The sequence below is a fragment of the Pongo abelii genome, chromosome 1 (genome assembly GCF_028885655.2).
Source record: "Pongo abelii isolate AG06213 chromosome 1, NHGRI_mPonAbe1-v2.0_pri, whole genome shotgun sequence".
Lineage (NCBI taxonomy): Eukaryota > Metazoa > Chordata > Mammalia > Primates > Hominidae > Pongo > Pongo abelii.
The window spans coordinates 220,923,775-220,947,681 of record NC_071985.2 but is presented as its reverse complement, the minus strand read 5'-3'; the positions used below and the strand labels follow the sequence as shown (position 1 = coordinate 220,947,681).

The window sequence follows — 23,907 nt, the reverse complement described above, 5'->3', positions numbered from 1 at the left end:
ACTTATTTGCATAGTGGTGTTTATAGATTCTCAGATGGTAGTTTGTATTTCTCTGGGATCAGTGGTGATATCCTCTTTACCATTTTTTATTGTGTCTATTTGATACACAGCTTTAGTCGTGTCCCAGTGATTCTGCTACATTGTGTGTTTGCTCTCATTATTTTCAAATAACTTATTTATTTCTGCCTTAATTTTGATATTTGCCCAGTTGTCATTCAGAATCAGGTTGTTCAGATTTCCTGTAGTTGTGCAGTTTTGAGTAAGTTTCTTAATCCTGAGTACTAATTTGATTGCACTTTGGTCTGAGATACCGTTTGTTATGGTTTCCATTATTTCACATTTGTTGAGGAGTGTTTTACTTCCAATTATGTGGTCAATTTTAGAATAAGTGTGATGTGGTGCTGAGAAAAATGTATATTCTGTTGATTTGGGGTGGAAAGTTCTGTAGATGTGTGTTAGATCTGTTTGGTCCAGAGCTGCATTCAAGTCCCAAATAACGTTGTTAATTTTCTGTCTCGTCGATCTGTCTAATATTGACAGGGTTGTTTCTTTAATTAGCAGGTAGAAGAGTCATTAGATATTCCAGGAAAGGAGAGTATTTCAGAGACTGGAAATTACCACCCCTTTCTTCCTTCTCTGGGTTTCTTTGGAAGCATCTTGGACAAGTCACTCTGACTGGGACTTTTGCCGCTTTCTGGCTCTTATATTGAGTTTTGTTTTACCTTGTATTCTATTGTGAGTTCTTATTTTATCTTTGTTTGCGGTTTTCCATCTTCCTGAGACCAATCACTGCTATTCCTATGTCATGTCCATAAAGTTTTTTTCTTCTCGTTTATAAACATTTTGTTAATAAAAATTGTATCCATTCATGGGGTACAGTATGATGTTTTGATGTATTCATACCCTACAACGTGGAATAGTGAAATCAAGTTAATTGGCATTGCTACCACTTCACATTTTTACTTTTTTTATGGGAGACGTTTAAAATTTACTGTCTCAGTATTTTCAATTATACAATATATTATTACTAACTAGAGTCACCTTACTGTGCTATAGATATCCAACTTACTCCTCCTTTCTAACTGAAACTCTATTTTTTAAAATATTATGCCAACACATGTCTGGACACATTTGGCTTTTGGGATCCCACCCTCTCCTCTGAGATGGGAGAACAGTGCAGCGTGCCCTGTGGCCAGACCCATAATGATCCTGATGGAATTAGGATAGAAACTGCACCTCTTTTCTCTTCCAGATCTGAGGTTGACCATAGTTGAAGTCTGGGATTTGAAAACTGCTGGGATTGGAATCCTGGCTCTCACCTCACTCTCACCTACAGCAGCAGGATATATAGTCCATGGAAAGCATCTGGGAACAGCTATCACGTGAGTCCTAAGAATGAATAAATTGTATACACCTTTACAATTTTATTGAACAGGGTTATTTCATGAGTGTTATATTGTTCTTGGGTTGTTTTCTCTCAATAACATAAATGCCTTAAATTTAAATGTCCTGCAAAGACCTTGAGTCGTTGCCTTCATGCTGGCTCCTCACTTACTCTTCCCAACTTTGCTCAGTCAAGACCAAGCTCTAGGAGGTGCCGTCAACCCATAGGTTTTCCTCAGGCCTCACACCCACTACTGAAACCATAAGAGCAAGTCACATTGACTCTACCTCCAGGATGTCCCCAGGCTGTCTGCAGCCACTCCAGGTGATGCCAAGACCTCCTGCCTGGGCATTGCAGTGGACACCTTATGGTTGTCCCTGCCTCCTTGTTACCTCTCTCAGGGATCAGAGTCCTCCTGGTCATAATGGGGAACTGGAAAACAGGCCTCAGGTGGCCTCACCACACTAGTCCAAAACTGCCAATGGCTCCTGGGCCACCGCTGCCACTGGCTGCACATCTCCAGCCTCATCTGCCTGTGCCACTTCATGACATGCCACTTTCAACCCTGGTCTTCTCATTCTCTCTGTTCCCCCTAAGTCCATGAGTAAGAAGCTGTGTTCATTTATGTGCATTCTGAGTCAGTTTCCACCCTAGAAAAAAATGCTGGGTGAACGGGGCTGGGTGCGGCTGATGTCTCTAGGCCCCAGGTGAGTAGAAGGGAGGCTTTTATCAACTGGGTTCTGTGAGAGAACCCCTGGCCCAGAGGGCATCTCTGCAATGACTTCATGGTATGTACATATAAGTGTGTGTGGTGTGAAAACTTAGAAAGTCACAACCCTCCAGGATGGAGCTGGCCTCATACAGATTAAGGTCGTTTTGCACTTGGCAGATAAATGTAAAATACCTCATGTCCCTGTCTGGGCAAATCCCCCAGGAGTCCAGCAAGAAGACACAGGACCTGTGGACAGGAGGCCACTGTGTGAAAATTCTCATTTGAGGATCATTTTAAAAGTTACACTTGAGACCGCGAGTGCCTAATGTCCTTCCCACTCACCAAATAACCCAGCTGAGCCAGCCCTGACTCCAGACACAAGAGCCCAGGGAGGAGCTGGGAGAGAGGGACACCCACTGTGACCTCAGGGCATGGAAGGAACTCTGACCATTCTGTTGATGATGCCTTCCCACTCCCAAGTGCGTGAGGCCCTCAAGCTTCCAGGAACTCCTGCGTTCCATCCATGCCCTCCTCTGCTCCCTCCAACCCTGATTCTTCTTAAGTCCCATGCATTTGTCTCCATGTGAGTGCCCCAGTCTCAGGCTCTGGCAGTGGCTAAGAGGCTGGGGGTTCCTGTGCCTGTCTGGAGGCAGCCTCACTCTATGTGGACCCACGTGGGTTCTTGGATTTCTTTCTTCACCGGGTCCCCTGAAAGTGTAGAGTAGCTGCATCATCTCTAGAAGAGCCAGTGGTGATGGGTGAAGACCCAGAACCCTCTCAGGCATGCACATGGAAAGAGAGAGCAGTCCCTGGAAGCACAGGCCTGGGGGTAGTTCCTGGGCACTTCTGTCTCCTCTAATAAAAGAGGCCAGTGACTTTGGCCACAGAATACACACCCACTTCCCATGGGTTCACGTCCAAAGAACAAATTCCTTCAGACTCACTGGTCCATGCACTCAAGATCCCCAGGGTACCTTGAGTTATTATGTCAAAAGAAGTGAGAAACCAGCTAACACTAGCCTTAATACTTATACAAATACCAAGAGGGATGTTTTGTTCTTGCTCTTCCAGGGAATGTGCTGAGTTAGCAACTTTTTTCTTTTTATTGGAGCTGCTGTGGCAGGGAAGACAGTGGTGAGGGGCTTCCTTTGAGTAAAAAGCAGGTAAATTCAGCCCCTGCTTGCTCCACTGTCTGCCCCTCCAGGGCCTCTGTGTCCTGATGTAGAGTCCAGCCTGTTCTTCCCAGGCTCACATTCCTTTTGCAAGAGACCCACCAGAAAAGAAAGTCCCAAAAAACAGGAAGGGACGCCACCAGCAAGAGACCTCACAGTCACGGGCCTCAGAGATATTTGTGGCCTGAGGAGCACAAAGGAGAGTGTGTAGGGAGGGGATCCCCACTTAGAAAGAAGCAGGACAGTGCCCCAAGGCCTGGAAGATGCTGGCTGCCTCCTCTGTGCTGTGCTGTGGGGAAGGCCGTCACAATTTTAAGCACTCTTGGTGAGTTTTTCCAAGGAAATAAAGAGCTTGAATTCTTAGTGTTTTGAATTATGGTGCACTTAATAAATATTAACTTTCTTTGTTTTATTTTGAGATGGAGTCTGACTGTGTCACCCAGGCTGGAGTGCAAAGGCACAATCTCGGCTGACTGCCTCCTCTGGCTCCCTGGTTTAAGCGATTCTTCTACCTCAGCCTCCTGAGTAGCTGGGATTACAGCCACCCGCCACCATGCCAACTTAATTTTTCTACTTTTGCAGAGATGGGGTTTCACTATGTTGGTCAGGTTGGTATGAATTCCTGACATCAGGTGATCTGCCCTCCTTGGCCTCCCAAGTGCTGGGATTATGGGCTGAGCCACCGCACCTGGACAATATTAACTTTTTTCTTTCATTCTCCTCCACATTTCTAATTGGCAGTGGGAGAGTAGTGAATGTTCTGACAAAGAGTGATGAAAGGATTTGGGATAACCATCATTTTCTACATGGATTATGAAGATGGCTTTGCAGGACATGGGGCTCCCACCTGTAATCTCAGCTCTTTGGGAGCCCAAATTGGGAGGATGACTTGAGTACAGGAGTTCAAGACCAGCCTGGGCAACAGTGAGACCTCGTCTCTACAAAAGATAAGCAAAATGAGCCAGGCATGGTGGCACACACCTGTATTTCCAGCAAATTGAGAGGCCGACATGGGAGGATTGCTTCAGCCTGAGAGGCTGAGCCTGCAGTGAGCTGAGATTGCACCACTGCACACCAGTCTTAGAAACAGAGTGAGGCCCTGTCTTTAAAAAGAAGAAGAAACAAGGAAAAAAAAAAAAAGAAAAGAAAAGAAAAGATGGCTCTTCGTGTTGTATCCTGCACAGGCATTTTTCTTCTGATCTGCATGGCAGTTCCAAGCCAGGTATATTCTGCTGAGCTCATTTTCCAGCTGCCTTGCTTCTTGTTTATGTTTCTCAGCAGCACCCAGAATAGCAGTGGCACATCCCAGGCACTCAGTGGAAATTTTATTGTTGTTGTTTCTTGAGGTAGAGTTTCACTCTTGTTGCCCACCCAGCCTGGAGTGAAATGGCACTAGCTCAGCTCCCCACAACTTCTGCTTCCCAGGTTCAAGTGATTATCCTGCCACCACGCCTGACTAATAGGAAGGGGAGGCACTGGGCGTTGAGAGTGTGAAATGTACCAAAATCTTCTCTGTGGGTTTTCCCCAGAGTCTCCCCCTTCAGCGCCACCTGAAAATCCTCAGCCCTGGACAATGTGGGATTTTTTCAACCGAGGATAACTGTGCTTCTTCCGGATACACCAGAAACTGCCAGTTAGCCTGATAGGCCCGGGTTTGACTTACATCTAGGAAGCCCTTCATCTGGTTTGCAGGAGTAGATGGGGGTCACTTGGATGACAGGGACTTCAGTCCAGACCCCATTCTTCCTCATTCCCTCCTGCAAAGTTCAATCCTCAGAGTCCTGTGAGGCTGTGACAAATGCAGAAACAGAACAGCACCATATCCAAAGTGCCTCCCTTCCCCTGGCCTCATGCTAAGGTTTCCTCCCTCTGACCTGTCCCTTTTTTTTGCATCCAGTGTGTATGTTTGCCACTGACCCTCTCTCCCCAGGTCTCCCTGCTAGAGTGACTATCTGCCCCTGGGGTTGGGTGGGGCAGCCAATGGAACCTCATGTAGACCACGGCAAAATCAAAGGGCCTTAGAAAGCCACAGCCCCACATCCAGGCCCCAGTCCTTTCAGGGTCTCAGATCCAAGTCTCCATTTTATCAGGGATGTGGCTCTGTGAAAGCCAGAGAAACCGGTCCCCAACGCTGCTGCCATCTCTCTCCTCCTCATTTACTCTGGCCCCTATCAGCTCCTCTGGGCCCCTCCCCTTCTGGAGTACCCCTGGCTCCATCTCGTGGCAGTGAGTTCCCAGATCTCCCCGACCCCAGGCTGCTACAGGCACCTCCCTCAACATCCACTGTCTGCTCTCAGAGTGACCTTCTCCTCATATCTTTATTGGAGGAAAAAAGAGGGGCAGCCTCTGGTCTTGGAAAGATAGTTATACATGCGATCTGGAATGAAACCCTCTTTAGGACTACAGGAGGCCAGCAGATCCTGACCAGAGATTTTTGACTGTTAGAAATGCACAGAGGGCAAACACCACAGGAAAAGCGCTGACTCAGAAACAGACTCACTGCATTGCAGGTGCAGCCTCGTCAGCTCTAAGGCTGGGCCAGCGGAGCCTGGGAAGGGATGGCCCCCACACTGGACCATCCCAGGCTCTGCCAACAGCCTGGCACTTCTAGGAGAACCAGAGGAATCAGCTCTTCCTGTGCAAGGTAGACAAGGTTCCCCTCCATTGGTCCCGGCTGCCTCTTTAGGTCCAGAGCAGCAGTTGAGGAGCTCCCTGTTTTATGACTTGCTGTGGGCACTGAAATAGCTCAGTACAATTTGGGAAGAATTTATTAATCACTGCTGATTCCAGGGTGACTGTCTCTTAGCATTGTTTGTGGCCATACTCCTGGGTGCAGGAGAGATCAGCTGACATTTCCAGGAAGCAGAGGACTCACCTTCTCTGACAGCTAGGCTGGGGGAGGAAAATGGATGTTCAGAAATATTTTAGAGACCCTGACAAAATGCCTGGAGAAGCTTTGGAATCCCAGGAGAAATTCAGTGAGTGGAATTGAGGTCAGGCCGTCCCTTCAGATGGACTCTGAAGGCTGCTCTGACCTGGATAGCAGAGGAACACCTTCAGAAGCACAGGCAACCAGAACATGGTAGAAAGACCCCCCAAACTGCAGAATTCTCGCTGGGGTCCAGAGGATGATGCAGGATTCCCCCAAGGGGTTCATTTCTCTCCTAAATTCTACGGATACACAGCTTCCACCATTCATGCTTCCCAATTCAAAAGTCTCCCTCTTTAGCTCTGATCATACTCCTCCTCTCTGGGCTGTGCCCCAGCTCACTCACTCAGATTCACTCTTCCCAAGCTGGTATTCTGAGGAAAGACCATCATGTTTGTGAGTAATGATGCTTCACCTTCAAGTAGGAGCCAAGAATGTATCTGCCCTCTCTGCCCTCAAAGACCCTGTGATGCTTTAAGAGTCTGCGTTATCTCTTTTGTAATTATGTTTTTTTAAATTTTTAAACTCAATCTAGAAGGAAGCCTTTCAATCCTTTTGTCTAAATGCCCACAAAATACCTCCCATGTTTTATATAGTCTTGCTTCCCTCCCAGGGTCCCATTAAGACATTCAGTCCTGTCCAGACCAGCCCCCACCTCACTTTGTAATTTAGGCCTGATTTCTTTCAGAGAATCCTTGACCTTAACCTTGAGATAAATTACACCCTCAGTATTTACTGTCTTCCACCCGAATGGGCATATGATCTACCATGTTAGGTAGCACAAAACCCAGGAGACCAGTGGATACACCGAGATTTTTATTGTGTTTTTAAGGGATGACATCACTGTCTTCTTAAAGTTGTTTCAACTCTGAAACATTTTGATGCTTTTGATGTGGCCAAAGGTTCTCTAACAAAGATACCATATATATATATATATATATATATATATATACATTTTTCTAGTGTCAGAAACTAAATAAACCTTTCCCTGTATCACTATGAAAGTCACATAGTGACTTTACCAGTGTTTATGGAATAAGTGAATAAATGAATTTTAGACCTTCACCCCGTTATTAATTCTTTCACTTTTATGAATCTATATCTAATTTAATCACTTAATAAGAAGAAAGTTGAGAACTCAATCAGGGTTAAGTGGATGGAAGTTCAGGATCTAGTTGGATGTCATTTTCAGATTGGAAGTTGGTAATTGAGAAGGGGGTCGTGGTGAGAAAGGTCAATAAAAGCTCCTGAAGATGCACAGAAGAGACCCAAAGCCCTGGGTCCTGGAGCTACTGCTTGATTCCCGCAGAGGTCCCAGCACCCTGCAAAGTGAGTCCAGATCTGGCAAGTCACCACTTATTAGGATTGGGAATGTGCCCGTTCGATCTGATCTTCTATATAGCACATCATACAAAAAAGTCTGGAAGACACTAGCACACACACTGTGAAGAGAAGTCACAGATAAGGGGAAAATTATAGAAGATGTTTGCTCTGTGTTTTTGGAATGTTTTGCATTGAGAATTCTGTCCAGAGAAGGGAAAAAGGATGAAAAACAAACGAAGCTCACCCACATGTACCTCTATGTACCTCTTACCATGCTGGACTTTCTTTTGTTTTGTTTTCTTTTCTCTCTCTTTTTTTTTTTTTTCTGTTAGGGCATCTCACTCTTTTGCCCAGGCTGGAGTGCAGTGGCATGATCTTCAATCACTGCAACCTCCACCACCTGGGTTCAAGCAATTTTCCTCCCTCAGCCTCCCCAGTAGCTGGGACTACAGGTGCATGCCACCATGCCTCGTTAATTTTTTTTTATTGCACTTTAAGTTTTAGGGTACATGTGCACAATGTGCAGGTTAGTTATGTATGTATACATGTGCCATGTTGGTGTGCTGCACCCAGTAACTCGTCATTTAACATTAGGTATATCTCCAAATGCTATCCCTCCCCCATCCCCCCACCGCACAACAGGCCCCTGTGTGTGATGTTCCCTTTACTGTGTCCATGTGTTCTCATTGCTCAATTCCGACCTATGAGTGAGAACATGTGGTGTTCGGTTTTTTGTCCTTGCGATACTTTGCTGAGAATGATGGTTTCCAGCTTCATCCATGTCCCTACAAAGGACATGAACTCATCCTTTTTTATGGCTGCATAGAATTCCATGGTGTATATGTGCCACATTTTCTTAATCCAGTCTATCATTGTTGGACATTTGGGTTGGTTCTAAGTCTTTGCTATCATGAATAGTGCCGCAATAAACATACGTGTGCGTGTGTCTTTATAGTAGCATGATTTATAATCCTTTGGGTGTATACCGAGTAATGGGATGGCTTGGTCAAATGGTATTTCTACTTCTAGATCCCTGAGGAATTGCCACCCTGACTTCCACAATGGTTGAACTAGTTTACAGTCCCACCAATAGTGTAAAAGTGTTCCTATTTCTCCACATCCTCTCCAGCAACTATTCTTTCCTGACTTTTTAATGATCACCATTCTAACTGCTGTGAGGTGGTATCTCATTGTGGTTTTGATTTGCATTTCTCTGATGGCCAGTGATGATGTGCATTTTTTCATGTGATGATGAGCATTTTTTCATGTGTCTTTTGGCTGCATAAATGTCTTCTTTTGAGAAGTGTCTGTTCATATCTTTCACCCACTTTTGCATGGGGTTGTTTGTTGTTTTCTTGTAAATTTGTTGGAGTCGATTATAGTTTCTAGGTATTAGCCTTTTGTCAGATGAGTGGATTGCAAAAATTTTCTCCCATTCTGTAGGTTGCCTGTTCACTCTGATGGTAGTTTCTTTTGCACCCAGTAACTCATCATTTAGCGTTAGGTATATCTCCTAATGCTATCCTATGCAGCCATAAAAAATGATGAGTTCATGTCCTTTGTAGGGACATGGATGAAGCTGGAAACCATCATTCTCAGCAAACTATCACAAGGACAAAAAACCAAACACCACATGTTCTCACTCGTAGGTGGGAATTGAACAATGAGAACACATGGACACAGGAAAGGGAACATCACACACTGAATGAGTTTCTTAATCCTGAGCTCTAGTTTGATTACACTGTGGTCTGAGAGATAGTTTGTTATAATTTCTGTTCTTTTACATTTGCTGAGTGCTTTACTTCCAAGTATGTGGTAATTTTTGGAATAAGTGTGGTGTGGTGCTGAGAAGAATGTATATTCTGTTGATTGTGGATGGAGACTTCTGTAGATATCTATTAGGTACGCTTGGTGCAGAGCTGAGTTCAATTCCTGGATATCCTTGTTAACTTTCTGTCTCATTGATCTGTCTAATGTCAACAGGGGGTGTTGAAGTCTGCCATTATTATTGTGTGGGAGTCTAAGTCTCTTTGCAGGTCTCTCAGGACTTGCTTTATGAATCTGGGTGCTCCTGTAGTGGGTGCATATATATTTAGGATAGTTAGCTCTTCTTGTTGAATTGATCCCTTTACCATTATGTAATGGCCTTCTTTGTCTCTTTTGATCTTTGTTGGTTTAAAGTCTGTTTTATCAGAGACTAGGATTGCAACCCCTGCCTTTTTTTGTTTTCCATTTGCTTGGTAGACCTTCCTCCATCCCTTTATTTTGAGCCTATATGTGTCTGTGCACCTGAGATAGGTTTCCTGAATACAGCACACTGATGGGTCTTGATTCTTTATCCAATTTGCCAGTCTGTGTCTTTTAATTGGAGCATTTAGCCCATTTGCATTTAAGGTTAATATTGTTATGTGTGAATTTGATTCTGTCATTATGACACTAGCTGGTTATTTTGCCCATTAGCTGATGCAGCTTCTTCCTAGCATCAATGGTCTTTACAATTTGGCATGTTTTTGCAGTGGCTGGTACTGGTTTTTCCTTTCCATATTTAGTGATTCCTTCAGGAGCTCTTGAAAGGCAGGCCTAGTGGTGACAAAATCTCTCAGCATTTGCTTGTCTGTAAAGGAATTTATTTCTCTTTCATTTATGAAGCTTAGTTTGGCTGGATATGAAATTCTGGGTTGAAAATTCTTTTCTTTAAGAATGTTGAATAATGGTCCCCACTCTCTTCTGGCTTGTAGAGTTTCTGCCAAGAGATCAGCTGTTAGTCTGATGGGCTTCCCTTTGTGGGTAACCCGACCTTTCTCTCTGGCTGCCCTTAACATTTTTTCCTTCATTTCAACTTTGGTGAATCTGATAATTATGTGTCTTGGAGTTGCTCTTCTCAAGGAGTATCCTTGTGGCATTCTCTGTATTTCCTGAATTTGAACATTGGCCTGCCTTGCTAGATTGGGGAAGTTCTCCTGGATAATATCCTGCAGAGTGTTTTCCAGCTTGGTTCCATTCTCCCCATTACTTTCAGGTACACCAATCAGATGTAGATTTGTTCTTTTCACATAGTCCCATATTTCTTGGAGTCTTTGTTCATTTCTTTTTATTCTTTTTTCTCTAAACTTCTCTTCTCACTTCATTTCATTCATTCGATCTTCCATCACTGATACCCTTTCTTCCAGTTGATCGAATCAGCTACTGAGGCTTGTGCATTTGTCATGTAGTTCTCGTGCCATGGTTTTCAGCTCCATCAGGTCCTTTAAGGACTTCTCTGCATTGGTTATTCTAGTTAGCCATTCGTCTAATTTTTTTCAAGGTTTTTGACTTCTTTGCCATTGGTTCGAACTTCCTCCTTTAGCTCAGAGTAGTTTGACCATCTGAAGCCTTCTTCTGTCAACTCATCAAAGTCATTCTCCATCCAGCTTTGTTCCATTGCTGGTGAGGAGCTGTGTCCTTTTGGAGGAGGAGAGGCACTCTGGTTTTTAGAGTTTCCCATTTTTCTGCTCTGTTTTTTCCCCATCTTTGTGGTTTTATCTACTTTTGGTCTTTGATGATGCTGATGTACAGATGGGGTTTTGGTGTGGATGTCCTTTCTGTTTGTTAGTTTTCCTTCCAACAGTCAGGACCCTCAGCTGCAGGTCTGTTGGAGTTCACTGGAGGTCCACTCCAGAACCTGTTTGCCTGGGTATCAGCAGCAGAGGCTGCAGAGCAGCGGATATTGGTGAACAGCAAATGTTGGTGCCTGATCGTTCCTCTGGAAGTTTTGTCTCAGAGGAGTACCTGGCCATGTGAGGTGTCAGTCTGCCCCTACTAGTGGATGCCTCCCAGTTAGGCTACTTGGGGGTCAGGGACCCACTTGACGAGGCAGTCTGTCCGTTCTCAGGTCTCCAGCTGCATGCTGGGAGAACCACTACTCTCTTCAAAGCTGTCAGACAGGGACATTTAAGTCTGCAGAGGATTCTGCTGCATTTTGTTTGGCAATGCCCTGCCCCCAGAAATGGAGTCTACAAAGGCAGGTAGGCCTCTTCGAGCTGCAGTGGGCTCCACCCAGTTCCAGCTTCCTGGCTGCTTTGTTTACTTATTCAAGCCTCCGCAATGGTGGGCACTCCTCCCCCAAGCCTTGCTGCCGCCTTGCAGCTTGATCTCAGATTGCTGTGCTAGCAATGAGCGAGGCTCCGTGGGCATAGGACACTCTGAGCCAGGCATGGGATATAATCTCCTGGTGCAGCATTTGCTAAGACCATTGGAAAAGTGCAGTGTTAGGGTGGGAGTGACCCAATTTTCCAGGTGCCGTCTGTCACCCATTTCTTTGACTAGGATAGGGAATTCCCTGACCCCTTGCACTTCCCAGGTGAGGCAATGCCTCACCCTGCTTTGGCTCATGCTCGGTGCACTGCACCCACTGTCCTGCACCCACTTTCTGCCACTCCCCAGTGAGATGAACCTGGTACCTCAGTTGGAAATGCAGAAATCACCCATCTTCTGCGCCGCTCATGCTGGGAGCTGTAGACTGGAGCTGTTCCTATTCGGCCATCTTGGCTCAATCCCCTAGTTAATTTTTGTATTTTTAATAGAGACAGGGTTTCATCATGTTGGCCAGACTGGTCTCGAACTTCTGACTGAGGTGATCCACCCACCTCAGTCTCTGAAAGTGCTGGGATTACAGATGTGAGCCACTGTGCCCGGTCAATTGCTGGACTTTCATGATACACATGGAGTATCCACAGTATCACAGGGGCCATTTTTTTTTCATAATCCAATGTATTTCTATTATTGGTAGCGAGCTAATGTTGATGTCCCCAAGGTAGCAATTTAGTGAGTATACCGATGATAAACATTTCCATGCATCATCTGGTCAACAGCATTTGGTATCAAGTGCCACATTCCAGGCTCAGCAGTGGGAACACAGGATGATTGAGACAAAGTTCCTGATCTTTAGCAGCAATATCGAACAAGTGAGATTGTCAGGGAAGAAGAAATCCTTGTAAAACATGCCATAACCCTACAATTCCGTAATCGTGCTCCTGGATATTTAATGAAATGAGTAAACCCACACCTCGATGTTTATAGCAGCTTATTCATAATCGCCAAAACTTGGAATCTAGCAAGTTGCCCTTCACTCAGTGACTGGATAAACAAACTGATCCATCCAGTCAGTGAACTATTATGAAGCCATAAAAAGACATGAAAGATTCCTAAATGCACGTTATTGTACAAGTGAAAGAAGGCAATGTGAAAAGACTCATCCTGTTAGGCATTCCGGAAAAAGCTTTTGCCTTTTTCTATGGAGACAGTAGAAAGCCCAGTGGTTGCGAGGAGTTGGGAGTACAATGGGATGAATGGGAAGAAGACACAGCACTTTTAGGGAAACAAAACTACTCTCCATGATGCTCTAATGGTGGATACATGTCATTATCCCTTTGTTAAAATCCATAGACTGTACAAAAACAGCAATGATCCCTCATGTGAACTATGGACATTGGCAGATAATGATGTGTCCATGTGGCTCATTGATTGTGACAAATTCTCTGTGTTGGTGTGGGTGTTGATCCTGAGGGGGTGCTGTGTATTGAAGGAGGAAGGAAGCAGATGAGAACTCTGGACTTTCTGCTTAGTTTTTCTGTGAATCTAAAACTGCTATAAAGAAAAAAATAGGCTGGGAGTGGTGGCTCACGTCTGTAGTCCTAGCATTTTGGGAAGCTGAGGCAGGTGGCTTGAGGTCAGGGGTTTGAGACCAGCCTGGCTAAAATGACAAAACCGTGTTTCTACTAAAAAACAGTAATACTAATACAAAAATTATCCAGGTGTGGTGGTGCATGCCTGTAATCCCAGCTACTCTGGAGGCTGAGACAGGAGAATTGCTTGAACCCTGGAGGCAGAGGTTGCAGTGAACTGAGATCGTACCACTGCACTCCAGCCTGGGTGACAGAGTGAGACTCCATCTCCAAAGTAAATAAATAAATAAACTCAAGGCTGGGTGGGGTGGCTCATGCCTATAAGGGCTCACTCCCAGCAATTTGGGAGGCTGAGGCAGGTGGATCGCTTGAGCCCAGAAGTTCAAGACAAGTCTGGGCCATATGGTGAAACCTGGTCTTCACTAAAAATACAAAAATAAGCCAGGCATGATGGTGCATGCCTGTTGTTACAGCTACAGGGGGGACTGAGGCAGGGAGATCACCTGAGCCTGGGAGGTTGAGGCTGCAGTGAGCCATGATCCTGCCACTGCACTCCAATCTGGACGATAGAGTGAGACCTTGTCTCAAAATAAAATAAAATAAAATAAAACAAAATAAAATAAATAAAATAAACTCAATATTTTTTAAAACTGTAATGTTTCCTTTCAAAGCTCAAATTGTATTATTCTAAATATATTTTAAAGAAGAAATGATTATTTTTCAGTGTCTTTAAAATTGGTTTTTAAAATCTCATTCGTTTTGACTTTTCAAACCAAGTTAAGTATTCTTTTTCTCACCCTCCTTGACATGGAGTCTTCCTTTTTCACCCAGGCTGGAGTGCAGTGGTGGATTCTCGGCTCACTGCAACCTTTGCCTCCCAGGTTCAAGTGATTCTTTTGCCTCACCCTCCTGACTATCTGAGATTACAGGCACCCATCACCACGCCAGGCTAATTTTTTGTATTTTTAGTAGAGACGGGGTTTCACCATGTTGGCGAGGCTGGTCTCAAAATCCTGAGGCTGCCTTGGCCCCCCAAAGTGCTGGGATTACAAGTGTGAGACGACATGCCCGGCCACAAAAATAAATTTTATTTTATTATTTTTTTTTGAGACGGAGTTTTGCTACTGTTGCCCAGGCTGGAGCACAATGGCTGAGTCTGAGTTCATTGCAACCTCCACCTCCCAGGTTCAAATGATTCTCCTGCCTCAGCCTCCTGAGTAGCTGCAATTACAGACATGTGCCACCACGCCTGCCTAATTTTTTGTATTTTAAGTAGAGAAGGGATTTCTTCATCTTGGTCAGGCTGGTCTCAAACTCCCGACCTCAGTTGATGCACCTGCCTCAGCCTCCCAAAGTGCTGGAATTACAGACATGAGCCACTGCACCTGGCTCATAATAGTAAATTTTTAAAAATGCCATAAAATATAATCCTTGCAACACTCAATTACACCATCTGGTCTGATCTATCAGCAGATGGCACCTGAGACCTATGGATTGGAAATTTTGATCTCATACTCATTATGAATGAATCCAGTCCAGAAATGCCCACCCTTCACCCTGCTGGCTCCTGGGGCTCTGCTCTTTGGGGGAATCATGATGAAATTGTGGCAGAGAGCAGAAGTTGAGCCCCATTGCATGCCCTGAGTTCTTGTTGCCTCTCTATTATCAGGAATAGGAAGTGAGATTGAAAGACGAAAAATGCTGGGACTTCTGCTGAGAAGAGAAAAAACAACAAGATGTATTGATCTTACTGTATGCCAGGCCCCATGCCAAGCCCTAAACATGAACCATCTGATTGGATCCTACCAGGGTCCTATAAGCCGTTGGACATCATCATCCTCATTTTACAGGAACCTGAGGCTCTTGGCTAAGATCCCTGACAGCAACACCAGCCTGTGAGACCTCAGCAGGATCGTTCACTTGGGTGCTCGTTATGCAGGCTTCCTCAGCACAGGGAAGGTCACTCATCACCCACAGGCACTTGATCGTTATCCACCCTTTGATGACGTGAGACTCCAGAACATGCTGCAGTAGTCTCTTCCTTGATAGGGAGAGAGGGGAGGTCCTATGAGAAAATCTCTCATCCATCTGACTTAGCTCCCAAGTAAGATGTAACTTTTTAAATATCAGATGGAAATATTTAAAAAGTGTTACACACCTGCATAGTTTTAGTATTTTAGTTAAAGGGAAAGTGGCTGTCTTTTCTGGCTACAACCAGTTTAATTCAAGAAGGGCTGCTAGTCATCAGTGGAACAAGCAAGGGTTGGTGCTGCCCAGAGACTCCAGCTAATACACAATATGGACATCCCCTTCCAGGGCAGTGGAAAGAGAGTGGCTCCTTGTGCAGTGAAGCTGACATCCACTAACTAAGGCTTCTGGAACCATGTGGAGACTCACAAGGAGTGGGCAGGATCTCAGCATCTGGCTAGCAGAGAAAGACCCTGAGAAGAAGGTGCTTTCCATGTAGATTGGCTCACTGTTCTTGCCCAGTAATGTTCCAGGCCCTTGGTGTCCACGTGGGGTGTATTAACCCATTGAACAGCCACAGAAACTAACAAGGAATTAACAGACATCTAAAGAAGTGAAGAACTGGAGGAGGCCAAGTCAAGTGTGGTGGCTCACACCTATACTCCCTGCATTTTGGGAGGCCAAGACAGGAGAATCACAAGCTCAGGAGTTGCAGATCAGCCTAGGCAAGACAGCGAGGGCTTGTCTCTACTAAAAAAAAGTATCCAGGTGTGGTGGCTCACACAGCTGTAGTCCTAGCTACTCAGGAGGCTGAGATGGGAGGATCGCTTGAACCCAGGGAATAGAGGCTGCAGCGAGCTATGATTGTGCCACTGCACTCCAGCCTGGGTGACAGAAAGAGACCTTTAAAAAACAAATAAATAAAAAGCCTAACACAGTGGCTCGCACCTGTAATTCCAGCACTTTGGTAGGCCTACTTGCGTGAATCACCCAAACTCAGGAGTTTGAGACCAGCCTGACCAACTTAGTGAGGAAACCCAGTCTCTACTAAACATACAAAAATTAGCTGGGCATGGTGGTGCATGCCTGTAATCCCAGTTACTTGGGTGGCTGAGGCAGGAGAATCATTTAAAGCCCAGGTGGTGGTTGCAGTCAGCCGAGATGGCACGATTGCACTCCAAACTCCAGCATGGGCAACAAGAGTGAAACTCTGTCTCAAATAAAAGAATGGGAGGAAACTGATTAAAATAACCAAATTTTATTTCAATGCCTTGATTTTCTTGGGCTGCATCTTATTGATTGGACAACTCAGTGCCTTTTGTTTTTCCATCAATAACTGAAGATTCCTGAGGCTTAAAGTGGAAAACAGGTTACTTAATAATAGAGGGCACCAGACAGTTTCCGCTCAGTTTTCCTTTATTTCTGATTGTTTCTTTACAACCATCCATGCAAGAGTAACTCCCTCATGTATTCTCAAGCCTGAATTCCACTCTAGATATTCACATTCCCATTTCTGACTCTACAGGACACGGGTCCCCAAAGTCCCATCAAATCCATGGCAACAATTCCCCCAAGTCCGGCCCCTGCTTGATCACCTTTCCTTTCCCACTTTCAGAGCCCATGTCTGAAGCGATGGGTTCTGTGCTCCCTTTAGGATGTACCTAAGACCTAGGTTTTAGTTTCCAAGTGTCCAGAAGAAAATGTTTGCCATATCCATCCAAATAGGCAGGCATTCAACAGCAGCACTGATCTGCCTCCAAGTCATAAAATGACCTGTTGCCACAGTCAGGGCAGTAGTCAGTACAGAACAAGATCCTCTTGGGGTGCCTTAAATCCCTCACTCTCCCCATCAGGTCAGACCTAAGTTGGGCAAATCTGCTCCAGCAGAGAGTACCATCAGCATCATAACTCTCCCGTGGGGCAGGATACAGCTCCAAGCATATGTTGTTGAGTCTGATTGTGTGACACAGCAGGTTCTCCAGGGTGGCCGTGGAGATGGGATTTCCACAGAAGCTGAAGGTGGTGAGCTCAAAGCAGCGGCTCAGGGCAGGCAGGATGACGTTGACTTGGGAGTCTATGATACCACAGTCATCTAATTCCAGGTACTCAAGAGTGGCTGCAACTTTTTCTAGCAGAACTTGGAGAGGCACAAGACTGAAATTGGCCAGTCTGACGCCACTCAGGTCCAGGGTCTTTAGTTGACTGATGCTCGGGCACTGGGATAGATGCTTCAAGTCTGATTCCAAAAGCACACAGTTAGTTATTGCGAGGATCTTTAACGAGGTCTTCAGACAGCTGGGGAGAGAGAGCAAGAAGTTAATTCTGGGGAATCATAGGTGTGAGTGGAGGGTGGAGGGGGATGGCTTCCAGGTAGTGGATGGAGACCATTTTGCCCAAGCCCAGGGTCATTCTGATGGCCTGATGATCAACACTTAGGATGATGCGTGATGAAGAGCTTTGCCACTGACGTCATTTCCACTTTAGGCCTGGCGCAGTAACTCACACCTGTAATCCTAGAACTTTGGGAGGCTGACACTGGTGGATTAGTTGAGATCAGCAGTTTGAGACCAGCCTGGCGATCATGGCAAAACCTCCTCTCTACCAAAAATACAAAAATTAGTCAGGTGCAGTGGAGGGCGCCTGCAATTCCAGCTACTTGGGAGGCTAAGGCAGGAGAATCGCTTGAACACAGGAGGTGTAGGTTGCAGTGAGCAGAGATCATGCCACTATACTCCAGCCTGGGTGACAGAGCGAGACTCTGCAATAAAAAAAAGAGAGAGAAAAATAATTCCATTTGAGGCTGAGTCATTTCTCCACCATTTATAGGAATGGATCAAGTTCACAGAATCCTGAAAGCTGCCTTTCCTCATCTGTCAGGCAGAAAACCACATCTCTGGGCCACAGGAGCTCATTGGAGATTCAGAGATAAAGGACAAACCCAGGTAGGATCCTGCAACATGAGCTGGGGTGAGTGGGGTGCAGGCATCCCTGACACACCTGTATCATCAGCAAAACATCTGTCACTTTCACCATTCTTTGTGCCTCCTCCCCAATCCTCTGTTTCAGAATCATGCATTTCCTAGGTAATTAATTTACCTGGAGCTCAAAACAACATTTTACAACAGGGAATTAGAGATGGGATCATTCATGTTCACCAAACTGTGGGGCACAAAGCTTATATTCTGAAACGTGCAGGTTTGCTGACCATTCCCCTCTTCAGTGCCCGCTGCATTTCCCTACTTCACATCATCTTCTTAAAAATTAGCTTGTTGGCTGGGCGTGGTAGTTCTCACCTATAATCCCACACTTTGGAAGTCCAAGGTGGGTGGATCACCTGAAGTCAGGAGTTCGAGAATAACCTGGCCAACATGGTGAAACCCTGTCTCTACTTCAAATATAAAAATTAGCCAGGTGTGGTGGCCCACGCCTGTAATCCCAGGTACTCAGGAGGCTGAGGCAGGAGAATCGCTTGAACCTGGGAGGCAGAGGTTGCAGCGAGCTGAAATGGCAGAACTGCACTCTAGCCTGGACGATCAAAGTGAAAATCCATCTCGGAAAAAAAAATTTAACTTGTTTGTTTTTACTTTTATTTATTCATTTCTGACAGGGGTCTTGGGATGTTACCCAGACTGGTCTTAAACTCGTAGGCTCAAGCTAGCCTCTTGCCTCAGACTCCCAAAGTGCTAGGATTACAGGCATGAGCCACCATCCCTGGCCTAGTTTTCATCATCTTAACTTAGACAGACGTCCTCAGGAAGAATTCAGAAAGGCACCCTCACTAGATCTGAACCGTCCAGTAGCTAGCTTCCTAGCAAGGCAGCCTCTCTATAGCATCTCCCTTAGCTGATCCCTCTGCCTCTATTGGGATGGTTGCATGATACCCATTTCAGGACAGGGCCACCAACAGGACAATGCATGGACATTCTAGTGTCCCCTTCACTATTACATCCTCATAGGCTGGCTCACAGTAGATGCCAACTAGTGTTTACTGTAACAGGCTCTGCTGTGGTCTGCAGAGAAAGCTCAGCACCCTCCCTCACCTGAGCAGCTGGTCCAGGTGGCCTTCAAGGAAAGAAACAGAGTTCATATAAAGCATTTGGAGGTGGTTCAGCTTGAGGAACTGAGTGGTGAACTGCGCAACAATCTCCTTCTTCTGCTCTGGGGAAACGTAGCGAGAGACATCCATGTGGGAGAGAACGAGCTTCTGAAGATTCCTCATCTGGCCCAGGTATGGGGTAAACTGTGTGAGGATGGGAAGTATCCGCTTGCAATTCACTTCCACCTCCTGGATACAGTCTAGGTTCACCATTTTCAGGATGCTTCTGATATTGCGGAAGGGCATTCCCAAAATTTTCAGCTTCTTACAGCACAGGTGTAGTACATCTTTCCTGTTCTTGACCCACAGAAGGATGCAGGTGAGGTATTCATCCAGAGTCCTGTTCTTGAGCCACAGTTCTATGAACACAGTCAAGGGCTGCTGTCCTCTCATCCTTGGACAGTCCTGCACTGGTTTTTTGTTCCTCATGGCATTGAGGAAGCACCCATGGGCCATAGCTTCAGACCAAACCATCCAGAAGTTCTCACAGACATCCTGTAAATCCAGCACTTGAAGTTTCCACCTTCTGCAGGAAAATAGAGGTGAGACTGAGAATTTAAGGACTCATTTCTGAACTTAAACTCCACATACTGGATAGCAGCTCCTCCCCTCTCTGATTCTTGTCCCTCTCTCTGACTTTTCTCCACCCTGTTTTTCCCTTGGATCCTGCCCACTTCTACATTTTTTTTTTTTTTTTTGAGGCCAAGTCTCCCTCTGTTGCCCAGGCTGGAGTGCAGTGATGCAATGTCAGGTCACTGCAACCTCCGCTTCCCTGGTTCAAATGATTCTCCCGCCTCAACCTAGCAAGTAGTTGGGATTACAGGAGCCCACCACCATGCCCAGCTAATTTTAGTATTTTTAGTAGAGTTGGGGTTTACTGTGTTGGACAGGCTGGTCTCAAACTCTCGACCTCAGCCTCCCAATGTGCTGGGATTACATTGTGAGCCACCGTGCCCGGCCCAGTTCTCACTTTTCATGGTGCCTTTCAGTGCCATTAGAGGACAGATTCCTGTTACCTCCATGGACTTGCATGGTGGGCAGTGCTTTCCCTGAGGAGCTGGTGAATGGCCAAGGCCTCTCAGCTTCCTCACCACCACCATCCCCCCTTGGGCCTCCTCACTTCTCATGACCCAGCTGCTCCTTCTGTTGGACGCCTGGGCCCTCCCGACCAGCCCACCTGGGCCACTTCACCTGGGACGAACCCCGTGGGTAAGCAGTGCATCAAGCCCATCGAGCACAGCTTGGAAGGCCTCCAGACAAGGCATCTTCATCAGAGGCCTCAGAGGGAGGCGGCGGAAGGGCCAGGCCTGCACCATCAGCTTCAGGGCCTCACAGCATCTCCTGTTGAAGGCCTCCATGAACAGTGGGGGGAAAAGTTCCATGGGCAGCTCCTCCAGGGTGGAGATGGCCAAGGTTTTGTCCCTCAGAAGGCTCTGCCCCGCAAGCTCCAGGAGTCTGGGTGGAGTCCGGATGCTCATCTTCATGAAACTGCAAGGAAAACTTCCAGAGGACAAACCCAGAGAAAAGGCATCACTCTCAGGCCAAGCCCATGCAATCTCATGTTCTCCCAGAGCCAAAGTCACTGCTCTGGCAATGGTGAAAGAGCCCTCAGTTTACTGCAATTCTACTCTGTACTCATTGGCCACTAAGCCAGCATTCTGCCTCTGCTGCATCAGCACGAGCGTCTCCCCAGCAGTGAGGAGGCAGGGCCACCACTAGCACTTCCTTTCTATCCAGTGCTCCATCCAGTGACTAATGAGTGTGGAGGAACCTGAAAGCTAACCCCTCCCACCTTTGGGGAAATTACTAAGTACTCAGGGTTCTAAAACAATGGGAATGGGAGCGTCACAAGCCTACATGCCTATATTTTCAGTTTCTACAAGCAAGTTTGTTGAGAACATTCATGGGGCATCCCTAGAATAGATTCTATTTGTTTTCTTTTCATTATTTAAGCTTTTTTCTCTTTCTCTCTCTTTCTTCATTCTTTCTTTCCCTCTCTCCCTCCCTTCTTTCTTTCTTTCCCCCTCTCTCCCTTCTTTCTTTCTTGTCTCTCCCTCCCTCCCTTCTCTCATTCTCTCTCTCTCTCTTTCTCTCTCTCCTTATCTCTCTCTCTCTCTGTCTCTGTCTCTGACAGGGTCTTGCTCTGTCACCCAGCCTGGAGTGCAGTGGTGGGATCTTTGCTCAGTTCAGCCTTGACCTCCCAGGCTCAAAGGATTCTTCCTCCTCAGCCTCCCAAGTAGCTGGGACCACAGTAATGCATCACCACACCCAGCTAATCTTTTATTTTTTTACATTTTGTAAATACAGTGGATTTCACTATGTTGTCCAAGCTGGTCTTGAACTCCTAGTCTCAAGCAATACACCCCCCTTGGCCTCCCAGAGTACTGGGATTATAGGTGTGAGCCTCCACCCCAGCCTCATTATTGAAAATTTCAGTGAGAAGCTTTGAAAGCTATGTGACAGTTCGCAAGACAGATGTTTCCAATGCACACCTCTTACGCATATTCAAAATGAACCACTTTGGCTGGGTGCAGCGGCTCACACCTGTAATCTGAGCATTTTGTGAGGCCAAGGCAGGTGGATCATCTGAGATCAGGAGTTCAAGACCAGCCTGGCCAACATGGTAAAACCCTGCCTCTACTAAGACAGCAAAAATTAGCCAGGTGCAGTGGTCTGCACCTGTAGTCCAGGCTACTAGGGAGGCTGAGGCAGCAGGATCGCTTGAACCCAGGAGGCAGATGTTGCAGTGAGCTGACATTATACGACTGCATTCCAGCTGGGAGGTAGGCTAGATTCAAAAGAGAGAGAGAGAGAGAGAGCTACATTTGATTAGACTTCTTAATCTCTACCCAGGTAATCCTGATTGGATTTTTGGCTTTCTTCCAGATTAACTGATCGAATTAGATATTTATCCATCAAAATGAAAAATTTACGGATAGGGTGAAAGTCCAGGACTCATTCACTGATTCCCTCCACAAACATGGAGTTTTACTGATATGTGTCCTTCACAGTCCTGAATGTGAGATAGGGAAGGGTTGAATCTCTTCCTGATATTAGACAGAAAGAAAGAAAACTTGAAAGTATCTTTGTTGAGGGATCCTTGGCCTCATCAAATTTATCAAAATATTTCAGAGTTAAAAGAGTTTTACAAAGACAGAGATGACAGTCCCTAAGAAAACACAATAGAAATCTTCATATATCCAATGACCACCTGGCTTTCATAATTTTTTTTGGTGTTGAGGGAGCTGAGTCTCACTTCGTCGCCCAGGCTGGAGTGCAGTGGTGCCATCTCGGCTTGTGGTTATCTCGGCCTCCAAGATTCAAGCAATTCTCATGCTTCAGTCTTCCATGTAGCTGGGATTACATGCATGCACCCCCACACCCATGTCTCCGTTTGGGTGGAAGAGGATGTGATTGGTTTAAAATTAAGCTCAAAGATCCTTTTTGGTTAAGATTTTGTTTTTGTTTTTTGGATAGGCTCTCTCTCTTTTGCCCAGGCAGGAGTACAGCAGTGGTATGAGCATGGCTCACTGCAGCCTCAATCTTCTGGGTTCAAGTGATTCTCCCACACCAGCCACCCAAATAACTGGGACTACATATGCATGTCACCATGCCCTGCTAAATAAAAAAAAAAAAAGAGGCCGTGCACCAGTGGCTCACAGCTGAAATCCCAGCACTTTGGGAGGCCAAGGCAGGTGGATCACTTGAGGTCAGGTGTTCGAGTCCAACCTGGCCAGCATGGTGAAACCCCATCTCTACTAAAAATACAAAAATTAGCCAGGCATGGTGGCAGATGTCTGTGATACCAGCTTCTGAGAATGGAGACTGAAGCATGAGAATTGTTTGAACCTGGGAGGTAAAGGTTACAGTGAGTTGAGATCGTGCCACTGCACTCCAGTCTGGGTAACACAGTGAGACTCCATCCCTGCCCTCAAAAAAAAAACATTGTGTAGAGGAGGGTTTTTTTCATGGTGCACAGGTTGGTCTCAAACCCCTGGGCTGAAATGATCCTCCCAGTTTGTCTTCCCAAAGTGTTGGGGTTAAAGGCATGAGTCACTGCTCCCTTCAAGTATTTTGAAATGACATCAACCAAAGCACAATCAACTTTTTTGAAATAAAGACAGAACTGCATTTAGAGGAAAAAATTCAAAGCTTCAAATTGCTCATATGAGAAAAAAAAACAAAACAAAACAGGATACAGCTCTGTGCCATCGTAGGCTACAGTGTCAACATCCCAGACCGACTGACTGTAAGTCAGATGGGAGTGTCCTTACAGAAATTAGTGACTTACCAGATATGGATGTAGTTTAGAAGGTGCTCAGACCTCAGGAAGAACCAAGCAGGAACTACAGGCTTGAAGACTTTGGATCTCTCCTGTGGGTCTTTAGAAGATTTTACTGACCTTTCTAGTCACAACTCCCACCCACGCCCCTCCATGTATCCGCTGCTAGCTTCCAATCAAAAAGTGATATCTGATTGCATTTCTGAAGCTCCATCCAGTTAATCTTGATTGGGTTTTTGGCTCTCCCCAGATTAATGGATTGAATCAGATATCCATTCGTATCACATATCTATATTCAGTTAGTGAAGCAAGAAAATGACAGTGTTAGGGATAGGGTAGAAGTCAGGAATACATTCATTCAAGGCCGGGTGAGGTGGC

At 45.8% G+C, this 23,907-nt stretch overlaps 1 protein-coding gene across 1 annotated transcript; it reads right to left on the bottom strand.

Moving 5' to 3' along the window:
• Positions 1-16,884: 16,884 nt before the first annotated feature.
• LOC100448423 (PRAME family member 15) lies at positions 16,885-23,585 on the bottom strand. The gene is made up of 4 exons (XM_009235545.3): positions 23,539-23,585; positions 20,439-20,747; positions 19,192-19,773; positions 16,885-17,446 (listed from the first exon to the last, which is right to left on the bottom strand). The coding sequence occupies exons 2-4, from the start codon at positions 20,729-20,731 to the stop codon at positions 16,885-16,887; spliced, it is 1,437 nt and encodes a 478-aa protein (XP_009233820.3). The 5' UTR covers positions 20,732-20,747; positions 23,539-23,585.
• Positions 23,586-23,907: the final 322 nt, after the last annotated feature.